The 20,116-nt window shown below is 48.5% G+C and overlaps 1 protein-coding gene and 1 pseudogene across 2 annotated transcripts in view; both read left to right on the top strand.

Moving 5' to 3' along the window:
* Positions 1-20,116, top strand: part of ABAT (4-aminobutyrate aminotransferase) — an 80,125-nt gene that overhangs the window by 43,452 nt on the left and 16,557 nt on the right. For both annotated transcript variants that reach the window (XM_028117633.2, XM_028117631.2), the window contains exons 2-6: positions 1,728-1,842; positions 11,530-11,627; positions 13,515-13,544; positions 14,833-14,950; positions 18,368-18,417. In XM_028117633.2, coding sequence (XP_027973434.1) covers positions 1,773-1,842; positions 11,530-11,627; positions 13,515-13,544; positions 14,833-14,950; positions 18,368-18,417 — 366 coding nt within the window. In that variant the 5' untranslated portion in view covers positions 1,728-1,772. The remainder of the gene's footprint in view (positions 1-1,727; positions 1,843-11,529; positions 11,628-13,514; positions 13,545-14,832; positions 14,951-18,367; positions 18,418-20,116) is intronic.
* LOC148162844 (zinc finger protein 106-like) lies at positions 3,257-7,530 on the top strand (annotated as a pseudogene).

Here is a 20,116-nt window from a genome sequence, read left to right on the forward strand (position 1 = left end):
CACCCCTGTAGACAGAGGAGGAAGTTTCTGAGAGCAGGGAGGCACAGTGTGCTGAACGGACACCCCAAAGCTACCTCCTGCACCCACTTCCTAGGAGCACCTCAGTTGCCTCATCTGTGAAGAGTGGATAATGACATAGCCATTCATCTCCTGGGGCTCTGGGGATGAAACAGGGTGGTGTCTGTGGCACCTCTAGGTGCTCAGGACATGGTCATGCTTGGAAGGCAAGCACTGCACTTGACTGATCCCTGTGCCCTGTGCCCAGTGCCCACAGGGGGGAAGTTGGTGAGGGGGGCACATAGTAGGTACACCATGAATATTCATGGAATGAGTGAGTCCTTAAACCAGTGCCAACACCACCCTCCTTTGTTTAGTCTCTGCTTCTAAAAATACAGCTCCATGTCCCATTAGCTCTGGGGTACTGGGTTGGGAGCACTGCCAACACATCGTCCCGAGCTTGGTGCCAGACACCCGCCCATGTCCTCACCCGTGCTGCTAAGCCCGCCGCCGCCCCTAGTTGGCACTTCCTCTGTGCTTTGTTGCAGCGTGAATGGGTGGACATCTATGAAGTGTTAGGACTCAGCGACTCTGGGGACAGACAGATCTGTTTTCAGATCCACCATTAACCTCTCTGTGCCTCAGTGTCCTCATCTGTAAAGAGAGGACCACAAAGCATGTGGGCATTCATAACAATAATGAATATTAATAGTGCCCTATGCAAAGAGCTTAGCACAGCGTGCAGCGTGCAGAAAGGACTCAGGAAACAGGGTCCACGAGTTGTGAGACGTGAATGGCTCCAGCATTGTTCGGAGATCCAGCACAATACAACCAAAAATACACACTCCAGATAACAAAGCAGGGATTTAGCAAGAAAACCCACAAACCAAAAGATGCAGGGGGAACACACTTGAATGGTGGCCTGGGAAGGGGGTGGGGGAGGTGATAAAAAGAAAACAAAGGGGGTGCTGTTGCTTCAGGACCACAAAGCAATGGGCTACTGGCAGGCCTAGCCTGGGAGGGCAGGACTTGGGAGGGGTCTGGAGGGAATCAACATACAGGGGGCACTGGAGCTGAGAACCCTCACTCCCTGGGTTCCAAAGCGAAGTTCCACATCCAGGGAACCCCCTCCATCTCCACCAAACTTGAGAAGGTTGGTCACACTGGAAATAGGCACTCCCCAAAACGGGCCACCAGGTACTGCATGGGGTCCTGGGATTCCCAGACAGCGCTGGGGATCAGTGTTCGGTGTGGGGACAGGGCAGCGGGGCTCGGGGCTCCCAGCCTCCTGTGTCATGCGGCCACTGCATCTGCTCTGAATCTTCCGTCTGAGCCCTCCCATCTCACAGATTGGGCTGGCTTGTCCCAGGTGGATGATGCACTGAGCTGGTCAGCTGGCCTGCAGAGGGATCTCAAGCCAGCTCTGTCCCCTTGCTCTGGTTTTCCACCTAGAAAATGCGCACAATGATCCTGCCTGGGGTGTGGTCAAAGTCAAATGAAAACACTTTTATTGAAGGAATCTCTACAACTAATATGGGTCTCAAACCCGTGACCCAGAGATCAAGATTCACATGCTCCTCCAACTGAGCCAGCCAGGTGCCCCCGGCCTTCAGTTTTTAAAGTGTATCCCCAGTATGAAAGCAAAGGATGTGATGTCAGAAGAAACTACGTGGGAAATGGCAGGGAAGTGTTCCTGGCTGGCCTGACTATGCATTTCTGGTTTCTTCCAGGGTGGAAGCGTGTGAAGGGGGCCTCTGTTCCTGGAGGAGAGGATCATGGCCTTCATGTTGCTCAGCCGGCGGCTGGCCTGCACCTTCCAGCACAACTACAGCCTGCTCGTGCCCAGTAAGCCGTGGAGGGGGGTCTTGGCAAGAACTGGTCCCGATGGGAAACACAGTCCAGACTGGGGATTCTTGGACTGGGAGAGCCCTTGGGGGTTAACGGGCTGGCCAGCCAGTATTTCTGGGGCTGTCTCCCCCTCACACACACTAAAACTGTCCCCATCACCCTCTTCCATCTCCTGTCTCGGCCACATGCTCCTGTCCCTGCATGAACAGCTCTGTGGTGGACAGGAAGCTGATCCGGCCTAGAGCCACATTGCTTGCCTGGAGTGGCGGCCCCAGCAGCCGGAAGGGTCCGGCCTGTCCTCACAGGGACTGTTGGGGAAAACATATAGCTGAGCTTGCTGCCAAGAAATAAGAAGGCTACAAGCATCCTTGTGATTGACCTAAAGGCCAAGTGGGTGTCCAGGGTACTGGATAGGAGGCGGCTACCCCCACCGCACTCTCCCTCGCCTGCACCCACCCAACCCAGCTGGCCTGCAACACCGCCCACTCCGCGGCCATGTCTCTCCGTCTCTCCGGGGCTTCTGTTTCTCTCTGCCTCACTGAGTGTGGGCGGCTCGGCCAGGCCAGCCTCATCAGCTTGCAGGATCCTGTGAGACCTCCTTCCCAGTAGCCCCACCGGAAGGCATGCATGAATCCCATTTTGCAGGTGAGAAAGCCAAGCCTCAGAGAAGCAAAGTCCGTCTAGCTGCAAACACTGGGTTATCGTCCCTCCCCCATGTGCCTCCCTGGGGCTCTGGGGGAGAGAGGGGCTAGCGGTAACCCCCTTAGAGGAACCCTACATCCCCCCGCCAAGCCTGTCTCAGTTCTCTCAGAGCCCCGTGATTGTCATCGTGGTGTCCTTTCCTTATTGGTCTCATCTGCCTTCTGAAGACAAAGTGCTGGCCGTGGCCTTGGTTGGCATGTAGACCGCAGGTGTTTATACCCTGGGTAGGATAAAGAGCAGGTGTGTTCTGTCTCCCACAGGAGTATTAGCAGGTTTTGTTTTCAAATAAACCTTTTAATTTGGGCTGATTTTACAAGTACAGAGAAATTACTAAGCTAGTCCAGAGAGGTCCCCTGTGCCACGACGTTCCCCACGGTTAAAATCTTACATCACCGGGATGCATTTGTCAAAAACGAAGAAGCTGGCCTTATATTTTACTGTTAACCAAACTCCAGACTTCTCTTTGGATTTTACCAGCCTTTCCCTTGATGCCTCTTTCTGGATCCCAGGATCCAGCCCCAGTTCCCGCAGCGCACTGTGTTGTCATGTCGTCTCCTCTGGTTTGTGACAGTTCCTGTGTTCCCTTGTTCTTGACCTCCGTAGCCTCGAGGAGTTAGGTTTTGAGGTTTTGTTTTGTTTTACGCAATTATAAGAGAAGCATATTGATGCTGACCCATTATTATGTTAAAAATAAACCAAAACCTGACCAATGGTGCAGGTACGGGGTGCTCCAAGCAGGAGGGAGAGTCCTCCCTAGCTAATACTATGGAGCACCTGCTGGGTGCCAAGCACTGTGCCAGGCGCTGAGGATACACCAGTGACGAGAGAGCGTGGCTCCACCTTTGCAGGTCATTCTCATGGACATCGGAGCCTTCCCAAGGAGAGAACCAGGAAAGAGCAGTGGGTCAAGACTTCTACTCCTGGGCCCTATTTCACCAAGTGAGCCTGACCAGTGGGCAGGACTGTGAGCCTCCGTTTCTCTTCGGGAAAGTGGGGGTGGTACTGATGTCCTCCCTGCTTTGCACATTTCTTGTCTCAGAAGGTGAACAATTCATGTGAAAGCCCTTCGTTTATGCTTCCATTGGGGGGGAGTGGCCTAACTCCCATTTTACAAGCATGGAGGCATGATGAAAAACCAAGACAGATGTGACTAAATTGGAGTTAACAGCTCTGCATTTTCTTGGCCAGAGCTGAATCTTTTTTTGGCACACTTGTGCCAGATGGAGAGAACCATGCCGTGAGATTTTTTTTCTTTTCTTTTGGCCTATCACTTTGACATATCTAGTATGATAGATGATGATAGATGGGTTGATTGATAGATACAAGTTTTTTAATACTAAACCACAGTGTTGGCAAAGATTCGGGAATATGTGCACTCCTACACTGCTGTTGGGCAAGTGGCAATAAGGAAATCGTTGTAAAACAATAGCTAACCTTTAATCCATTTAGTCCCCTGGGAGAGGAAAGGGAGACTCGGAGAAATTATGTCACTTTCCCAGAGCCTCAGCGCGAGCAAGTGGCTGAACCAGGCTTTGAATGGAGAGCCAGGCTGGTCCCAAAACTTGCAGCCTTAACCTCTATATTAGTTATTTATTGCCTTGTGACAAATAGCCCCAAACTTAGCAAGTTAAAATAATGTTTTTTATTTAATATTTTATATAATTATTTATTTATTTCATGGTTCGTGTGGATTAGGAATCTGGGTTGGGGGTCAGCTTAGCTGGATGTTCTGGCTCCAGGTCTTTCACGGGGGTACAGCTGAGCTAGCCAGGGCTGCGGTCTCATCGGAAGTCTCACCGTGGAAGCTGGGGGATCCGCTTCCAAGCTCACTCCCGTGGCTCTGGCTGGATTTGGGGCCACATGGACATCTCCACAGAGCAGCTCACAATATGGCACCTGCTTCCCCGGAGTGAGGGAGAGCAGGAGGGTGCTTTAGCCCATCACCACACCCACTGTGCTTAGGTGTTGGTGTGGTGTCTGCACCCATCGGATCACTGTGAAGCTATTAGACACAGTGGCTCAGGGCTGAGACAGTGCTTCCAATGGCATGGCTTCATGCCCCTCTCCCCAAATCATTGATAATCTTATCCTGGCAAATGGAGTGCAGAGACTGAGAGACTAGACAGCAAAGCGGTTACCTCTGGGTGGTGTAATTGTTGGTATTTTCCTCCATGAGTGTGTTAAAAAAAATCAGTGGCGTGCTGCCTTCCCAAGAACAGGAGAAAGGGCTGGAACTTTGCTACTCAGAGGTGACATAGTGCACAACTCTCCTCTGACCATACCATGCCTGTGATGCATTTGGCAAAAGACCTGAACAGCCTGGAGAGTTCCCTGCCCCCTTAGAGAACCAGAATGCCCAGGAGAGTGACGGAGAAGGAAGCCCTCTTCCATCAAGTTCATCCTCAGCCCTGTGGTCTCCAGTTTGGCAGATGCAGACACAGACGGCAGCTGTGCCTCTGGCACTGAGCAAAATGACAGCCAGTCTTAGAAATGGAGAGCTCCTGGGGATGGATCAGCCTCTGGGTCCCCAACCCACAGGAGTCCCTGTCCGAGCAGCCACATCCCCTGCTCTCCAAGTCTGCGGCAGTGTTCCTGCTCCAGACGCCTCTGTTTAGGTTAAAGGAGAACCCACATCTCCCGAACAAGATGAGAATGCAAGAGTGTGAGTGCCGTGTCACGAGGCCGTGGCTTACAGTGCATCCGAGGAATGACTGCGAGCTAACAGAGAGAACAGTGCCGGTGGTCCAGCTTAGCCAGCCATCACTGCAACCTCGCCCTTCTCAGGGCTGATAGAAGCTTGCCAGGAGCCTAGCTGAGAACTGAGGATCTCCACAGGGCAAGGAAACACCAGGAACAGAGGAGACATACCCTCTTTGCAATCAACTGCCCCCCCACCCCAAGCATAGGTGAAAAAGCTGAGGAGCCACCCAAAGGCAATAGCGGGTCTTCCAAGATTGTCATTTGCATCAGAAACCCCCCTTGGAGAAGGAGCCCCACCTCCAGCTGACCAGCCTGCACACAGGCAGAGTCCACTCCGACATCAGCTGGAATGAGGGGAAACGAGGAAAAAGAAACTCAGGAAGAAGAAGGCTCTGTGGGCTGCCCATGTTCCTGAGAACAGCGACACTGGACAGGATGTATTTACTGCTCACCCTGCAAGGGAAGTAAAAACAGGAAAGTCAACCTAAGTGGGGAGAGTCACAGCCTCCACGTGGGAAGGCAGCAGAAGTGGCCCAGAACAAGAGCGTCAGAGATGAGAAATCCTAGGAACTCCTAATCCTCAGTTTCAGGCAGTGGCCATCGATTCTTCTGACTCTGGTTTCTCATCAGAAACCAGACAGTCATTCTAAAAAGGGTATTTGAGACTCCAGAGAGCAAAACTCATGAGAAACGCGTCGTTGTGGTTGTGATGAGGTTAGCTCTATGTATGAATTGGCGCTTGCTGTAAGGATGGTGTCCCTGTGAGTGTGGCACGCACTCAGACAGTGATCTCTTCCGTGAAGGGATCAAAGAACTCTTTACAAATATCCTCAGAGGGGTGCCTGGGTGGCTCAGTCGTTAAGCTCTGCCTTCGGCTCAGGTCATGATCCCAGGGTCCTGGGATCGAGCCCCACATCGGGCTCCCTGCTCCGCGGGAAGCCTGCTTCTCCCTCTCCCACTCCCCCTGCTTGTGTTCCCTCTCTCGCTGTGTCTCTCTCTGTCAAATAAATAAATAAAATCTTTAAAAACAAAACAAAACAAATAACCTCAGAGCCCAGAGATAAGGATGAGTCACAAAAGGCGCAGTGAGGGGCACCCAGCCACTGTGAAGAATGCAATTCAGATACTTGAGAACTTATCTGTTCAGCAGAGAACACTGTCCGAGCTTCTAGCTGGTGAATCAGAAGTGCGTGGTGTCTGTGAGGGCCGTACCTCCGAAGTGAGCTGCCCCCTGATGCTGGAACCACTGGGAAGGTACCCTTTATACTTGCTCCAGTGGCCACACCATTGGCTGCTACGCGTTCAGATGCGAGGGCGTGTGGAGCAACCACAGCAGGAAGAGCCATAGTAGACAGCGAATCTTCTATGCAGGGCTGGCAAATGGCACTGTGGTCACCTTCATCAAGAACAATAAACGACTCGAGGTCTTTGAACACCATGGTCCTCCGGCTGGCAGCTGTCTCGCCACAGCTGAGGAAGGTGCCTCCAAAGTGGCTCATTGTTGGGTCTTGTGCCTGGACCATGAGATGCACGGAAGGGACTCCTCCTCGGAGTCCTCCAGAGGGCCCCAGCAAACTGTCCTTTGTACGTAGGTGGTGTGTGACCTTGTGTTCAGTGGCTCCAGCCCAGCTCAGTTAGCCTATGCCTACAGTATTTGTATTGGTGACCTCACGTGGATCTGTGAAAGTCACAATCACACAGTGACTGTAGGAATATCCTAGGAAAAATGATGGTGGCCTCGTGCCTGGAGAAGTTTGTGTCTGTGGGTCACAGACCCACAATCAATTGCAAGTTTACGGAGAACACAGAGATATGATTATTTATATGACCACCCTTAAAAGTATGATTTATCCCGGCCGACATGCTGCCAGTATTCAGGCTATGAGACTAAATCTGATGCAGAATTACCGCTGTCAAAAGGTGGCATGGTTGCTCTCTGATATTTGGTGTTTGTAGATCATTCAACACAGTGTCTGCTTGCTGACCACATGGACCCAAACTTTCAAACCCTGAGGTGTCACTGGAGGAAGTGTGCTCTTTTCACAGCTAGGAAAGGATCCAAACAGGACACACAGGATGACGTACTGAGGATAACAGCAAAACTGATACATGAAGTTTTTGCCTCCCATCTTGGGAGGTCATTAGTTGAACTAATTTCACATCGGCCCCACGCAGAGGCCGTGGTCTTCCCTTCCCCAGAGAAGCAGGGAGGAAGTGGTGTCCAGCCAGGCTCATCCCCAGCGCGAGTCTGGGCACCTCTATGGGATGATAAGTTACACCTGAAGTTCTTACTGGAGGTTTATCAGAATTAAACAGATTTTAAGGAATGATACTTCTCTGGGACAGCATGTAGTAATTTATGATACTAGTATTCTCCAGATATTATAGATCTTAATTGGTTAAAAAAATAATAAGTAGGGTGGACACTTGGGGGGAAGGAGGATAAGGTTTTTTAAAAGAAAAGCAGAGCATACAACTCCAATTGAACTTGACTTTGACTTTGGCCAGGCTCACATACAGAGCCCTTGCTGTTTGGGAAACTGGCATTCATTTATTACTCTCACTCTAAAGATCAAGAGAACAGTAAAAACATTTGATAGCTGTTTTTATAGTTTGGAGTTAAACATTGACTCTGGATTGGCGAGGCCCCGAGGGTGGCAGGCATCGTCATCAGACCCAGAGGGCTGGATGGACCCCCCCACCTTGTGGGTCTCAGGTGTTGAGGCACACGCCTGCCTCCTGGCTGTGCTGCTTCATTCAGGAATGAAAATGCTGGGTAGTTCAATATTAATTCAAACTTTCTTTGCTTCTTTGTTCCTCTAGGAATTTGTCTTTGAAGGAAGTGAGTTGTTTTGCTGCAAATGTTTCATTTCAGAGCCCGGCACTAGATGAGATGGAAGATAGTCTTTGGGAAAGGAGAGGTCTGAAGGACAAATTCTCAGCTTAGCCGCTTACCAGCTATGTGACCTTGGGCAAACTAGTTGACTTTTCTGAGCTTCAGTGTCTTCCTCTGTAACATGGGAATGATCATAACATCTACCTCCCAGGGGGTTGTGAGGCTTAAGTGAGACAGTCCATGGAAAGTGCTTGGGATGCTGCTGGGTATGCTCACCATGAATTCCTGAAGAATGGACGCCTCTGCTCATGTGCCTTGTCGTAAGAGATCCCAGGAAAGGAAATCTGGTTGTTTTCTTCTGTGGTTTATATATCATCATTATATTTCATCAAGAGAATATTCGAGGGCACCTGGCTGGCTGAGTCTGTAGAGTGTGTGACTCTCGATCTCAGGGTTGTGAGCTCAAGCCCCACATTGGGCATGGAGCCCACTGTAAAAGAAAATATGCAAGAGAATATTTGTTGTGTTGGTATTTGGTTATTGTCCTCTACAAAAAGTCACAATTGAGATATAGTAGGAAAAGCAAAAGTATCGGACCTGGGTTCGAATCCTGGCTCTGCAACTGACTTGCTATGTGGCCTTGGGAAAGTTGCTTAACCTGTCTGCTCCTCATCTATAACCTGAGAACCATCTCTCGAGAGGGTTGTGGATAAATAAAAACAGTAGATGGGAGTTCGCCTTGGTAGGGCCAGCCTAGCACACGGTGGGGGCTGAATCCATGCTAGCTGCCCCATCTTCCCATGTTCGATAGCCCTGTTGCCAGCAAACTTACCAGGCTGTGGTTTTCAGAATCTCTGCCCGGAGGCCCTGGCCCTCTTTTGTCCACACCCACGAAGACTTGGCACATGATAGGAACCGATGCAGCTCTTGATACAGACCTGTCCCTCAGCTTCTCTGTCTCGTGCCCCATCCCTCCCTGATCCCCAGGGGATGAATTCTCGCCCTCTCTCCACTCCCCTGCCACCGTCTGCTCGCAGCCTTGGTGTCCTTGTACCCATAGCCCCACATGACCCCACTCGCGCCTGTCATTCCTCTCGAGACCCTTTCAGCTGCGGCTCCCACTAGGGATCTTCCAGCGCTGGCATTTCCACTTTCCAGATCCCAGGAAATCTGGCTGCTTCAGCAGAGTGTCAAGACACTTTCTGGAGAAAGGAAGAGCGGACCTGTGTGTCCTCATTAGAGGACAGCTTGCAACTTTGAATTTTTCACTTTCCCTCTTTACTGGAAACGGAGCAGGACCCACACCAGTTAAGAACTGTTTTTTATCCAAACATGCGTCCTTGTTTTATGCAGGTCTAGCTGGAATCAGTCTGGATCAGTAACCCCGAGTTCTGGCCAAGGGAGACGTAAACAGTTTAATGTAAAAAAGAAGTCATCGATATGTTCCACGACCTTTAACTCTCTGCTAATGGGACAAACTCCTTAGGGATTCCCTTTTCATTTTTAGATCAAACAGAAGACAATAAAAGCCGGCTGCTTCATGCCTTAAAATAAGAGTAGCACTGTATTCTAACTGGACTTCATGTTCAAAGGGCTACATTTTGTTACATAATTAATTTCAAAAATCCTCTTTGATATCCAGAGCAATTATGGAAAATCAAGAATGAATTTAAATATGTTTTCTAATATGGCTTTGTAGAGTTTGGCAAGCTGTGTGTGTGCGAGACAGAGAGAGGGAGGGAGGGAGAGACAAACAGCCTAGCATGTTCTTTGCTTCTCTGAGTTTTGGTTTTCTCTCCTATAAAATAGAAACAATACTGTACCCCTCAGGGTTGCATAAAGAGAAGTGAAATTATGTATACGATTTACATGTGATTCCCTAGTTTGATGCAACCCAAATAAGAGGAACTAACATTTCCCACGTGCCACTTACGTGCCAGGAAGATCAAAGATGAGCAGGGACATTAAAGGGATTTCTGAGGGTTACTGATGATCCGTCACCCCACACTTACCTTGGGTTCAGCACAGATGTCTTTCAGTCAGGGATCAAGACTTGGGGTTCAGGCTGCCCTTTATCTCAGCCACATGCTGAGCTCAAAAGCCTTGTGGGTCTAGCCTGGGAACTCCCCTCTGTACATTTATTATGATGCAGAAATGTGAAATGGATCTCAAGCAAGTAACTTGTGCCCCCCAATTTTTTTTAACAAAAAACATCTGTAAGTGGGGACCACCTGAAAATTTTAAGAGTTTTTTTTTTTAAGGTTTTATTTATTTGAGAGAGAGAGAGCGGGAGTAGGGGGAGGGGCAGAGAGAGAGGGAGAAGCAGTCCTGGGACTCGATCCCAGGACCCTGAGATTATGACCTGAGCTGAAGGCAGACACTTAACCAACTGAGCCACCCAAGCGCCCCAGGGACCACCTGAATTTAGACATTTGATTATTCCTCCTAGGTGATTTTTGAATGTCACAACTAGGGGCACAACTCGGGGGCGGTGCTCCTGGCATCTGGTGGATGGAGCCAAGGATGCAGATAAACATCTTCCAGTGCACAGAATGGCCCCACAACAGAGAGTTATCTGGCCTGAAATACCAGTAGTGCTAAGGGCTGAGGGACTCTGCTCTATAGAGACATTTGGATATGTTTGGTTATAAATTAAATTTTGGCAAAATTTGGATAATTTTTATAATTGGACCTTTCACATGGTAATACCATGGCCATCTTTCCATGTCCATAAAAGTTCAGAATTTCCAGGGGCGCCTGGGTGGCTCAGTTAGTTAAGTGTCCAACTCTTGATTTCAGCTCAGGTCCTGATCTCAGGGTTGTGAGGTCACATTCCACATTGGGCTCCACGCCCAGAATGGAGTCTACATAAGATTCTCTCCCTCTCCCTCTGCCCCTCCACACTCGAGCTCTCTCTCTCTCTCAAAATAAATAAATAAATAAATACATAAATAAATAAATAAATAAATAAATAAAATAAAAATGCCCTTGTCCCTGAAATAGTGGAATATACCATATTGTGTTTAGCTGCCATCCATTGTTGGAAATTTAGGTTGTTTTCTTGTTGAAAGACAGTATTATTATAAATATTTGTAATGTACATTTTTGTGTACTGGTCCCATTATTTTCTTAGGGTGAATCCTGAAATGAGATTGCTCAGTGGAAAGGAATAGGAAGGCATCATTAGCTGATACTCACAACAGCAGAACATGAGCATACCTATTTGCCTACAACTTCACTAGCACTAGGCTTTCCCATTTGTTAGACTCTGCAGTGTTTTTGTGGTGCCCAGGTCTGGCCAGGCTCCATGTTCAGGGGGTGGTCTGGCTAGAATGGGGTTGAGGTCCTGGCACTGTTTCTATTCGGGGACATTGGGCACCTGTTAGGGCAGAGTCCTCATTATACCTACTGTTACCAGGGAATCTCACCATCTTTGTCTACTACAGGCTCCAGACACATCAGTCAAGCCGCAGCCAAAGTCGACATCGAATTTGATTATGATGGGCCCCTGATGAAGACTGAAGTCCCAGGGCCTAGATCTCGGGTGAGTTGAGCACACTTGAGTGGTGTTCTTAAGAACGGAGCGGAAGGAGTCCATGAGGCAAGAACACAGTGAAACTTACAGACCTGTGTTCTTAGCTGCTTTCAGAGAGCTTACCACTAGAGATCCAGGATTAAACTAGGCCATTCTGCCGCGAGAAGTCAAAGACGCCTTCTCAGGGGAGTTGTATCAATTGTCTGTTGTCACAGTAATGCTGTGTACAAATTACAGAACCTCAGTAGCATACAGATGGCTTATGCATCTGGGGTTAACTGGGAGTTAGCTAGGCAGCTCTGTTGGGCCCATCTACATGCCTGGGGGATGACTGACCACTGGTTGATCTAGGCTGAGCTTGTCTTGGTCACTGCAGTGACTTGGCTCTACCCCATGTGTCTCTCATCCTCCAGCCACCTGGGCTGGGCTCATCCTCATGGCAATGGCAGAGAAGAGCACATAATGGGTCTCTTAAGGTCTAGGCTCCACATTGGTGTACCATCACTCCTACCTCATTCTGTTGGCCAAAGGAAGTCACATGGCTTGCTTTGAGTCCAGAGTGAAGGTCTGGGGCAGAACATCTGACCAAAGTCAGATGAAGGATAAAAAGGAAGAATTCACCAAAGGAATGCATTATTCTTTTGTAGACAAGGGGAATGGTATGTGGAGAGGCGTGCAGGGTGACAGGACATGGCATATGAGACACATTGGGTAGCTCTGAATCCCTGGAATAGATGTTACTGTGTGAGATGGAAGAGGCACAAGATGAGTCTGATGAGGGATGTTGGTGCCTCTCCTCAAAGATGCTACACAACGTGCATATTATGCATTTCAGAAGGCTGACTAACCTTGGCTCTATATTGTGATGTGCTATACTGTTTCTAATGTTTGCACCGAAAAAATAACAATGTAAACCTTTTTAATACAAATTGGCTTTTTTCTTTGCAGATTTTGCAGATTTTATCCACAGTGTCACTTTTTTTTACTGTCAGAAGATATCCCTTTTGTCACTGCAACTATTTTATAAATCCAGAAATCTTTGTACTAATGCAAGTGATTGTAGTTACTTTGATAGCATTTTACCAAAGGAGGTACATTTGGTAGGGAGGGAGGAAGGAGGGACATTTTTTCATGCATATTTCTGTGGAGGAGTAGTGGATTTTAATTTCATAGTGGTGAAATACCTGGAATAATTTTTTTATATTGTCATTAATATTAGTTTCTATTTTTATGTGGAAATACATAATTTTATGACACTAATTGCTAAAGTTGATTTTATGTTGGATTATTTTTATAGATTAAATCTTTGTAGTAGTAAAGCACCTAGGTCCCAGTTCCCAATTTATAATTCCCAGTTTCTATATAGACTTGTACGTGTGGTTTTTGGAGTGTCCAGATTATAATTATAAATGGTTCTTTGATGAACAAGTTTATGTTTTCAGTTGATTTTATTTTTTCTAACAGTGTTAAAGCCTTTTTTCCCAAATGAAAAGGGAACCAGGGCGCCTGGGTGGCTCAGTCCATTAAGCGTTCGACTCTTGAGCTCAGCTCAGGTCTTGATCTCAAGGTCACTGGGTGTGGAGTCTACTTTAAAAAAAGGGGGGGAGACCTATGCTTTTATGAGCACTAAATAAATACCTTTAGCTTAAATATTTTATTTTATTGTTATCCTTTCAAGTTTCTAAATCTCTGTTACACTGGTAATGTAACTGGCAGGAATAGTTTCCTGCCAACTATTTATATTAAGCAATTTTTAAACAATTATAATATTGCTGATTAATTAACTATGAAGTTATTGGTATAAGCGTCAGGGGAAGCCCCAGGACTTGAAAGACTTGAAGTTTCTTTGGCAAGCGTGCGTCCTTGCTATAATGCTTTTGCTCTTCTTGCCTGCAGGAGTTAATGAAACAGCTGAATATAATTCAGGTAAGTGAGAATGAGCTAACATCCCCTCCACTGCTTCTCTGTCATGACTTAGTTGAGGGACACAAACATTTAGGCTGTGCCAGCTCTTTAAAAAAAAATGCAACTGACTTTGTTCTAAACCTTTTTTTCCCCCTAATTTTCCTTATGATTTCTTTTTTTACTTATTTGTTATTTATGTGTTAGTTTCCACATTTTGGTGAACTTCCCAAATTTCTTTCTGTTACTGATTTCCAGTTTCATTCTGTTGTGGTTGGGAAACATATTTTGTGTGATTTCAATCCTTTTAAATTTACTGAGGCTTTTATATTGTCTCTCCTGGAAAATGTTCCACATGCATTTGAGGAGAATGTGTGCTCTACCACTTTTGGGTGGAGTGTTCCATAAGTGTTTGTGGGACCTGTTGGTTTAGAGTGTTGTTCAAGTCTTATTTCCTTGTTAATCTTCTGCCTGTTTGTTTTATCCACTATTGAAAGCCAGCTATTAAAGCTGCCAGCTATTCTCTTATAACTATATTTTTCATCACTTTTGCCCATTTTGCTTCATGTATTTTGGGCCTCTGTTGTTATCAGGTGCTTACATGTTTATAATTGTTATATCTTTTTAGTGGACTTCACCTCTAGAAACACTTTTGTTTAACAGTTGATTTTGTCTGATTAATATAAACCATTTCAGCTTTCCTAGGATTGCTCTGAGAATCATGTATCTTTTTCCTTACTTTCAACCTATTTGTATTCTTGACCTGAAAGTATGTCTCATGTAGACAGCATATAGTTGCATCTTTTTATCCAATCTGACAGTTTCTGATTTTTGATTGGGTTGTTTAATGCACACACAGTTAATGTTCTTACTGTTATATTTATATCTTCCATTTTACTCTTTGTTCTCTATATGTCTCATATATTTTTGTTCCTTTTTTACTTTTTTTTGCATTAAGTGGGTATCTTCTAGTGTGCTACTTTAATTTCTTTCAGAATTACTATATATTTTTTAGTTTTCTTCATGGTTGCTCTAAGGCTTACCATCATCTTAACATCAGAATCTTCTTCAGATTTATTTCTGAACCTTTTGTTTTTGTGATATATAAAATACAGAAAAATGCATAAAATACAAATTTACCGCTTAGTAAACTATTATAAAGCAAACCATTCATGTAAGCACCCACAGATACCCTCCATGTGACCATAGAATGGGCAGGATGTGGTTTACTTCACCAGTTCAAGCTTCATCCCAAAAGACAAAGAATCTAGAGGATTGTGGCAACCCTGAATCAGTCTCTGTTTTCTCCAAGAATGCAGAGGCTGTGCACTTTTTCTGCAATTATGAAGAGAGCCGAGGCAATTACCTGGTCGATGTGGATGGCAACCGGATGTTGGACCTATACTCCCAGATTTCCTCTGTTCCCATAGGTAAGAGTTGGGATACCCACCCTCGTATGTACCTCCTCTCTCTGTTAGTTGTGGCAGTCCAGACTTTAGATGCTCCTTCCAGTACACACATCCCTGTGTGCTGCCAGACACTTCCTTCAAGGGCAGAGAAAAGGAACAAGTAATTGGTAGAGGGTCTCTTATAGGGACTTTATGTGTTTTCTCTTCTCTCATTGATTCTTCCTCGAAACCCCACAGGGTGAGTATGTATTAATGCCCCCATTTTGTAGATAGATAAGCAAAGCTCAGAGAGGTGACATGGCTTGCAGAAGAAGCATGGCCGGGACATGAGCTCAGGTCTGTGGAACCCCGGCCTTTAATGTCAGCTGTCTTAGGTTAGGTGTCATAGAAGAGCCTGAGGCAGGGGTTCTGTGCAAGTTGCTTATTAAGGGCATACTCTCAGGAGACAGGGGAGAGAGGGAAAGGCTAAGAAGGATGAGGTCTCAGCCAGAGACTAGCCATGGCCTGATCCCACAGGGGGCTCTGGAGCATGACTTGCACCCCAGTGTTGGTCCCAGGCAGCGTCAAAGAGGCTGGCCTTTTTGTATCCCAGTGGGAGTCAGTCATTACCTGTTAGGTGCCTGCAGGAAGGACATGGCTCATCTCTTGGGCAAAGGGGCTTCCATTCACCAAGGGCAGTTTTCCAGAAAAAGAGGCAGCTGGAGCTGTTACTGGCCCCCACACAGGCAGCTGGGAGAGGGGTGGCCTGCCAAGGTGAGCAGTCGGGGCACCAGCAGCATGTGCCTCACCAGGCTTACCTCTGGCCCATACAGAGCCTGGCTTGCTGCTAGAGGAGGGCACGGCAGACGATGGGATGGATAGGGCTGACACAGACACACAGGTCGCTGCTGCGCTCAATGGTCTGTGGGCTGAGCGTCTCATCTGGTGAAGCCTGTCCCTTCGTGCATGATGCCAGTCCCTATTTATTTCCCACTGAGATACGATTTAGACAGTAAGGTGACTGATGCTTTTTTGGAAGCCCATCATTCAGACACACTTTGGCCTCTGAAGGCATTTTGGGTTCTTTGATTTACACAACCCCGTCTGCATTCTCGGTTGGAGTGAAAGGGCCGGTTCTGGAGTTCTCAGAGTCAAATCCTAGCTCTACTACGTAACAGCCACGGGCTGCAGGCCCTTCTCTTCCCAGCTAACTCCGCCATCCTTCTGCCCCCAGCCCCTGCAGGCCTCCCTTAGTTCTCATCCCCAACCAGCAGACAAATGTATGGGGGCGTAAGAAATCGGGCCAGCAGAAGTTGAAAAAGCACAGGGAGTTCTGAAAGTTCTCCTCTGGCTGCCTTTCCTCCCCTATCTGTAGTCTTTGAGATGATTTTTTTCTAGCTGGTAACTAGTGAGAATTTGCCATAGGCCTGGCATATCGCTAAGCACCTTACACACTATCCCATTAGACCCCCACAACAGTCCTGTAAATGCAGGTTTTTTAACATCATCTCCAGCTTACCCACGGGGGCCAGGTTTCAAGAGTTCACAGGGTTTGTCCAGTGTGTGCAGGGAGCCCAAGGAGTTGAACCAAAGGCCCTCTGCCTCCTAACTTACTGCTGTGATTAGCAGCCTCACAGACAGCCGCCCCGCCCTGCCCTGGCCTGCAGGGCAGGGTCCCACAGTGTTAGAAGCCCAGGCATGGATTTCCTTGATCAGAAGGACCAGCTTTGCTCTCATCTCTTCCTCTGAAGTCAGTAAGACAAGCTGCATCTGTGGTTTAATAAGATTTTCCTGGAACTGGCTTATCTACTGAGGCAGAGAAGTCATAAACACCCAGGCAGCCTGATAAAGAACCAGATCTGAAAGACCTCTGGCTAAATACAGTTGGAAAAAACCCACAGAGTGCTCCTTCCTTGAGTAATGAGCACCCTGCAGCCTTGGGCCCAACACGCCCTTGAGTAGGGCGGGAGGGCAGGGAGGCTGCTCATAGCCCTGAACCCTTGGACCCCCAGATCATCCCCCCAACACACACACCAGTCTACCCTCCTCGAAGCAGGAGGTGAAACCACAAGGCTCTTCAAGTCCATTCACTCTTTGATGCTGCAGAGGAGAAAGTCTCCCCAGAGTAGCGCCAGGGCCTCACCACCCCTCTGAATTTGCTAGCCTCCTCTGGTGGAGCAGAGCAGGCCCCAGGCCCAGAGCCTTGGGCAGACCTCTCACCTCAGTGATGCAAGTCCCCTTTCCGAGTAAGTTCATTTAAGGGCGCCTGGCTGGCTCAGCAGGTGGAGCATGTGACTCTCGATCTCAGGGTTGTAGGTTTAAGCCCTACGTTGGGTGTAGAGATTACTTAAGTAAAATCTTAAAAAATGAAGGAAAAAAACCAAACTAAGTTTATTTAAACAAAAAATGAATTGGCTTAAAGAAAATAGGTACAAGGTATGCATGGTAAAAATTCTGATAGTTGGAGACCAGGAGTTTCCCTCTAAGGTCTGTTTCCTGTTCCAAGATCCACTGGATGGTCTCTCTCATGTGACAGTTCTGGGCTCCTGCCCGTGTCCCTGGATCTCCACGTTGTCATTCACTCATTCAGCTATTGTCAACTGAGCGTAACACTTGGCCACTGCCTCAGAGGGGCTTCCGATCCGGTCTCCTGACTGCTGTGCCCCCTACAGACTTGGCCTTCCCTTGAGAGTCATTGCCAGGATTGGGACCGATGAACAGAAACCGGAAGTTCAGGCCTTGAGCCTGAGACCCTCTGGCTCCGGGGCTGTGCAGCGTCCTCCCTCCTCTACGATAAAGGACTCCCCTGACTGAGCGTGCACTGTGCACAGCAGGCTTTCTGTTCAGTACGGCCCCTGGTGGGTGTCGGGTTGCTTTCAAGCCTGGAGATACCGGAGCGCGTTGCTCATGTACAGGTGTGTAGGGCTAATTCGTAGAAGACCAGTTGCAGAGTCAAAGGGTGTCCCAAGCCCTGTCATGCAACCTCAGGCTCAGTCTGGACAGTTGATGCAGTGGAACTCTGAAAAGCAGCAGATGTACGAAGGGGAGGAGTGCGGATCATGGGTGCAGGCTGCACGTTTCACTCGCTCAGTTCCTGAGCAGATAGATGTCTCTTACGATTTGACCCAAGCAGTGGCCCTGGGGAGGAAGGTGAGGGCCATGTCTGCAGTTCGTCACACTGGCTTGGGGGACCACTTGCAGCCCTGGTCCTGAACCTGGGCCTCAGGATCAGCTAGAGAATTTGGGAAGATTTCTGGCAGCAGCCCAAGTGATCCTGAGTCCAGAGGTCTGGGAGGGCCCCAGGAACGGATCTTGTCTGCAAAGGATAACAAGGCCCCTTATGAAGGGAGCAGCAGGGTTGGAAGGGAAGGTGGGGTGCACCCATGGGGGAGGGGCAAAGGGACCCTGGGCACCATGCGGGCCTCTAACCAGGACTCTAACCGTGCCCTCTCTTCCCAGGCTACAGCCACCCTGCTCTCCTGAAGCTGATCCAACAGCCTCAAAATGCGGTGAGTCCCCAGTTATGTGGTGTTCATGGCATGGATCCAGAGGATCATTGGGCAGCCTTTAGAAATAGCTCATTCATTCATTCATTCATTCCACAAATATTTATGGAGCACATACTATACGCTAGGAACTTGGAATGCCTTGGTGAGCAAAACCACAGAGCCCTGCTCCCACCTAAGCATCAAATTGCATCGTATAACGTGCTACAGGATGAGGCAAACAGTACTGTGTTGGCACAAAACAATGATGGTGGCAATAGTGGTCGACATTTATCGAGAGTGAAATGTGTGCCAGACACTGCGTTCAGCACTTCACAGCTGCAGTGTTGACAAGTCTGTGAGGCAGGGCCCATTGTCATCCCCATCCTACAATGAGGACACTGAGGCACAGAGAGGTTAAGTATTTGTCCAAGGTCGCACAGCTGGAGGAAATGCTGGGAATAAAACCCACAGGGCCTGGGCTTGTCGGGGATCGAGTGGGCTGAGGGTCAGGGAAGTCTTCCAGGGAAGTGACTGAAGGAGAAGCAGGTGCCTCCAGGACCCCTGCAGGGAGAAGGTGGGAGGGAGAGCAGCTGCGAGAATGTGGAGCGAAAGTGGACAGGTGGCCAGGGCCAAGCCTTAGGGACCTGACAGCGTGCAGACTTAGGGACCATGCAGGCGGATGTCAGTCTCAGCACCAGTGACGGTTGGAGAGGTGGTTCTCTGCCGGGGGTACGTCCTGGGCACCATAGGACGTTCAGAGGCACTGCCGGCCCCCCAGACTCAATGCCAGGAGCATCTCCGTCTTCAGTTGTGAGAACTGAACCTGCCTGCGGACATTGCCGCGTGGGCCCTGGGGGGGTAGAGGCGCCCCCCAGATGAGCACCCAGCGGGAGAGGGGCAGGAAGCCGTTGATCGTTCACACTGAACATAACATACACAGAGGCGCGCATCCCCCCCAAGCGCACTGCTCAGTGAACCATCCCATATAACCCGGTGTTTCTCAGCTCTGCTTTCATTATTACTTCCTTAAGGAGCCTTTTTAGACATTATTTTCCTAATTGTTCCCGTCGTGGTGCATTGTTAATGCCACCACGTTTCCTATTGCTGCCATGGCCAATTACCACCGGTTTCGAAGCTTACAACAACACCCATGTATTGTGGCACAGATTTCGTGGGCCAGGAGTCTGGTGGGCTCAGTTGAGCCCTCTGCGTAGGGTCTCACAGCTCTTAGCTGGAGGCTGTGGGGCAGAATCTGCTTGTGCGCTCATTCAGGTCATTGTACCTTATTCTCCTGGTTTCCCTATGGTCCCTCTGTCCTCAAGCCAGCCGTGGCCGGGCCAGTCCTCTCTCTGCCTGCCTTCTGTTTCTGCTCTCTTTTTTTTTTTTTTTTAAGATTTTGTTTACTTATTTGACAGAGAGAGACACGAGAGGGAACACAAGCAGGGGGAATGGGAGAGGAAGAAGCAGGCTTCCCGCGGAGCAATGTGGGGCTCGATCCCAGGACCCTGGGATCATGACCTGACCCGAAGGCAGACTCAGCCACTCAGGCGCCACTGTTTCTGCTCTTCATAGTGGGCTCACGTGGTTGCACTCAGCCCACCTGGAAAATCCAGAATTATCTCCCTATCTGAGTGGATCCAGAACCTTAATCTCTTCTGCGGAGTCCCTTTTAGCATGTCATGCCTTCCCGGTATGGGATGGGAAGAGGGTGTGGCATCTG

The sequence above is a fragment of the Eumetopias jubatus genome, unplaced genomic scaffold (genome assembly GCF_037043125.1).
Source record: "Eumetopias jubatus isolate StellerSeaLion01/CBP00866 unplaced genomic scaffold, mEumJub1_p1.0 scaffold_12, whole genome shotgun sequence".
Taxonomy (NCBI): Eukaryota; Metazoa; Chordata; class Mammalia; order Carnivora; family Otariidae; genus Eumetopias; species Eumetopias jubatus.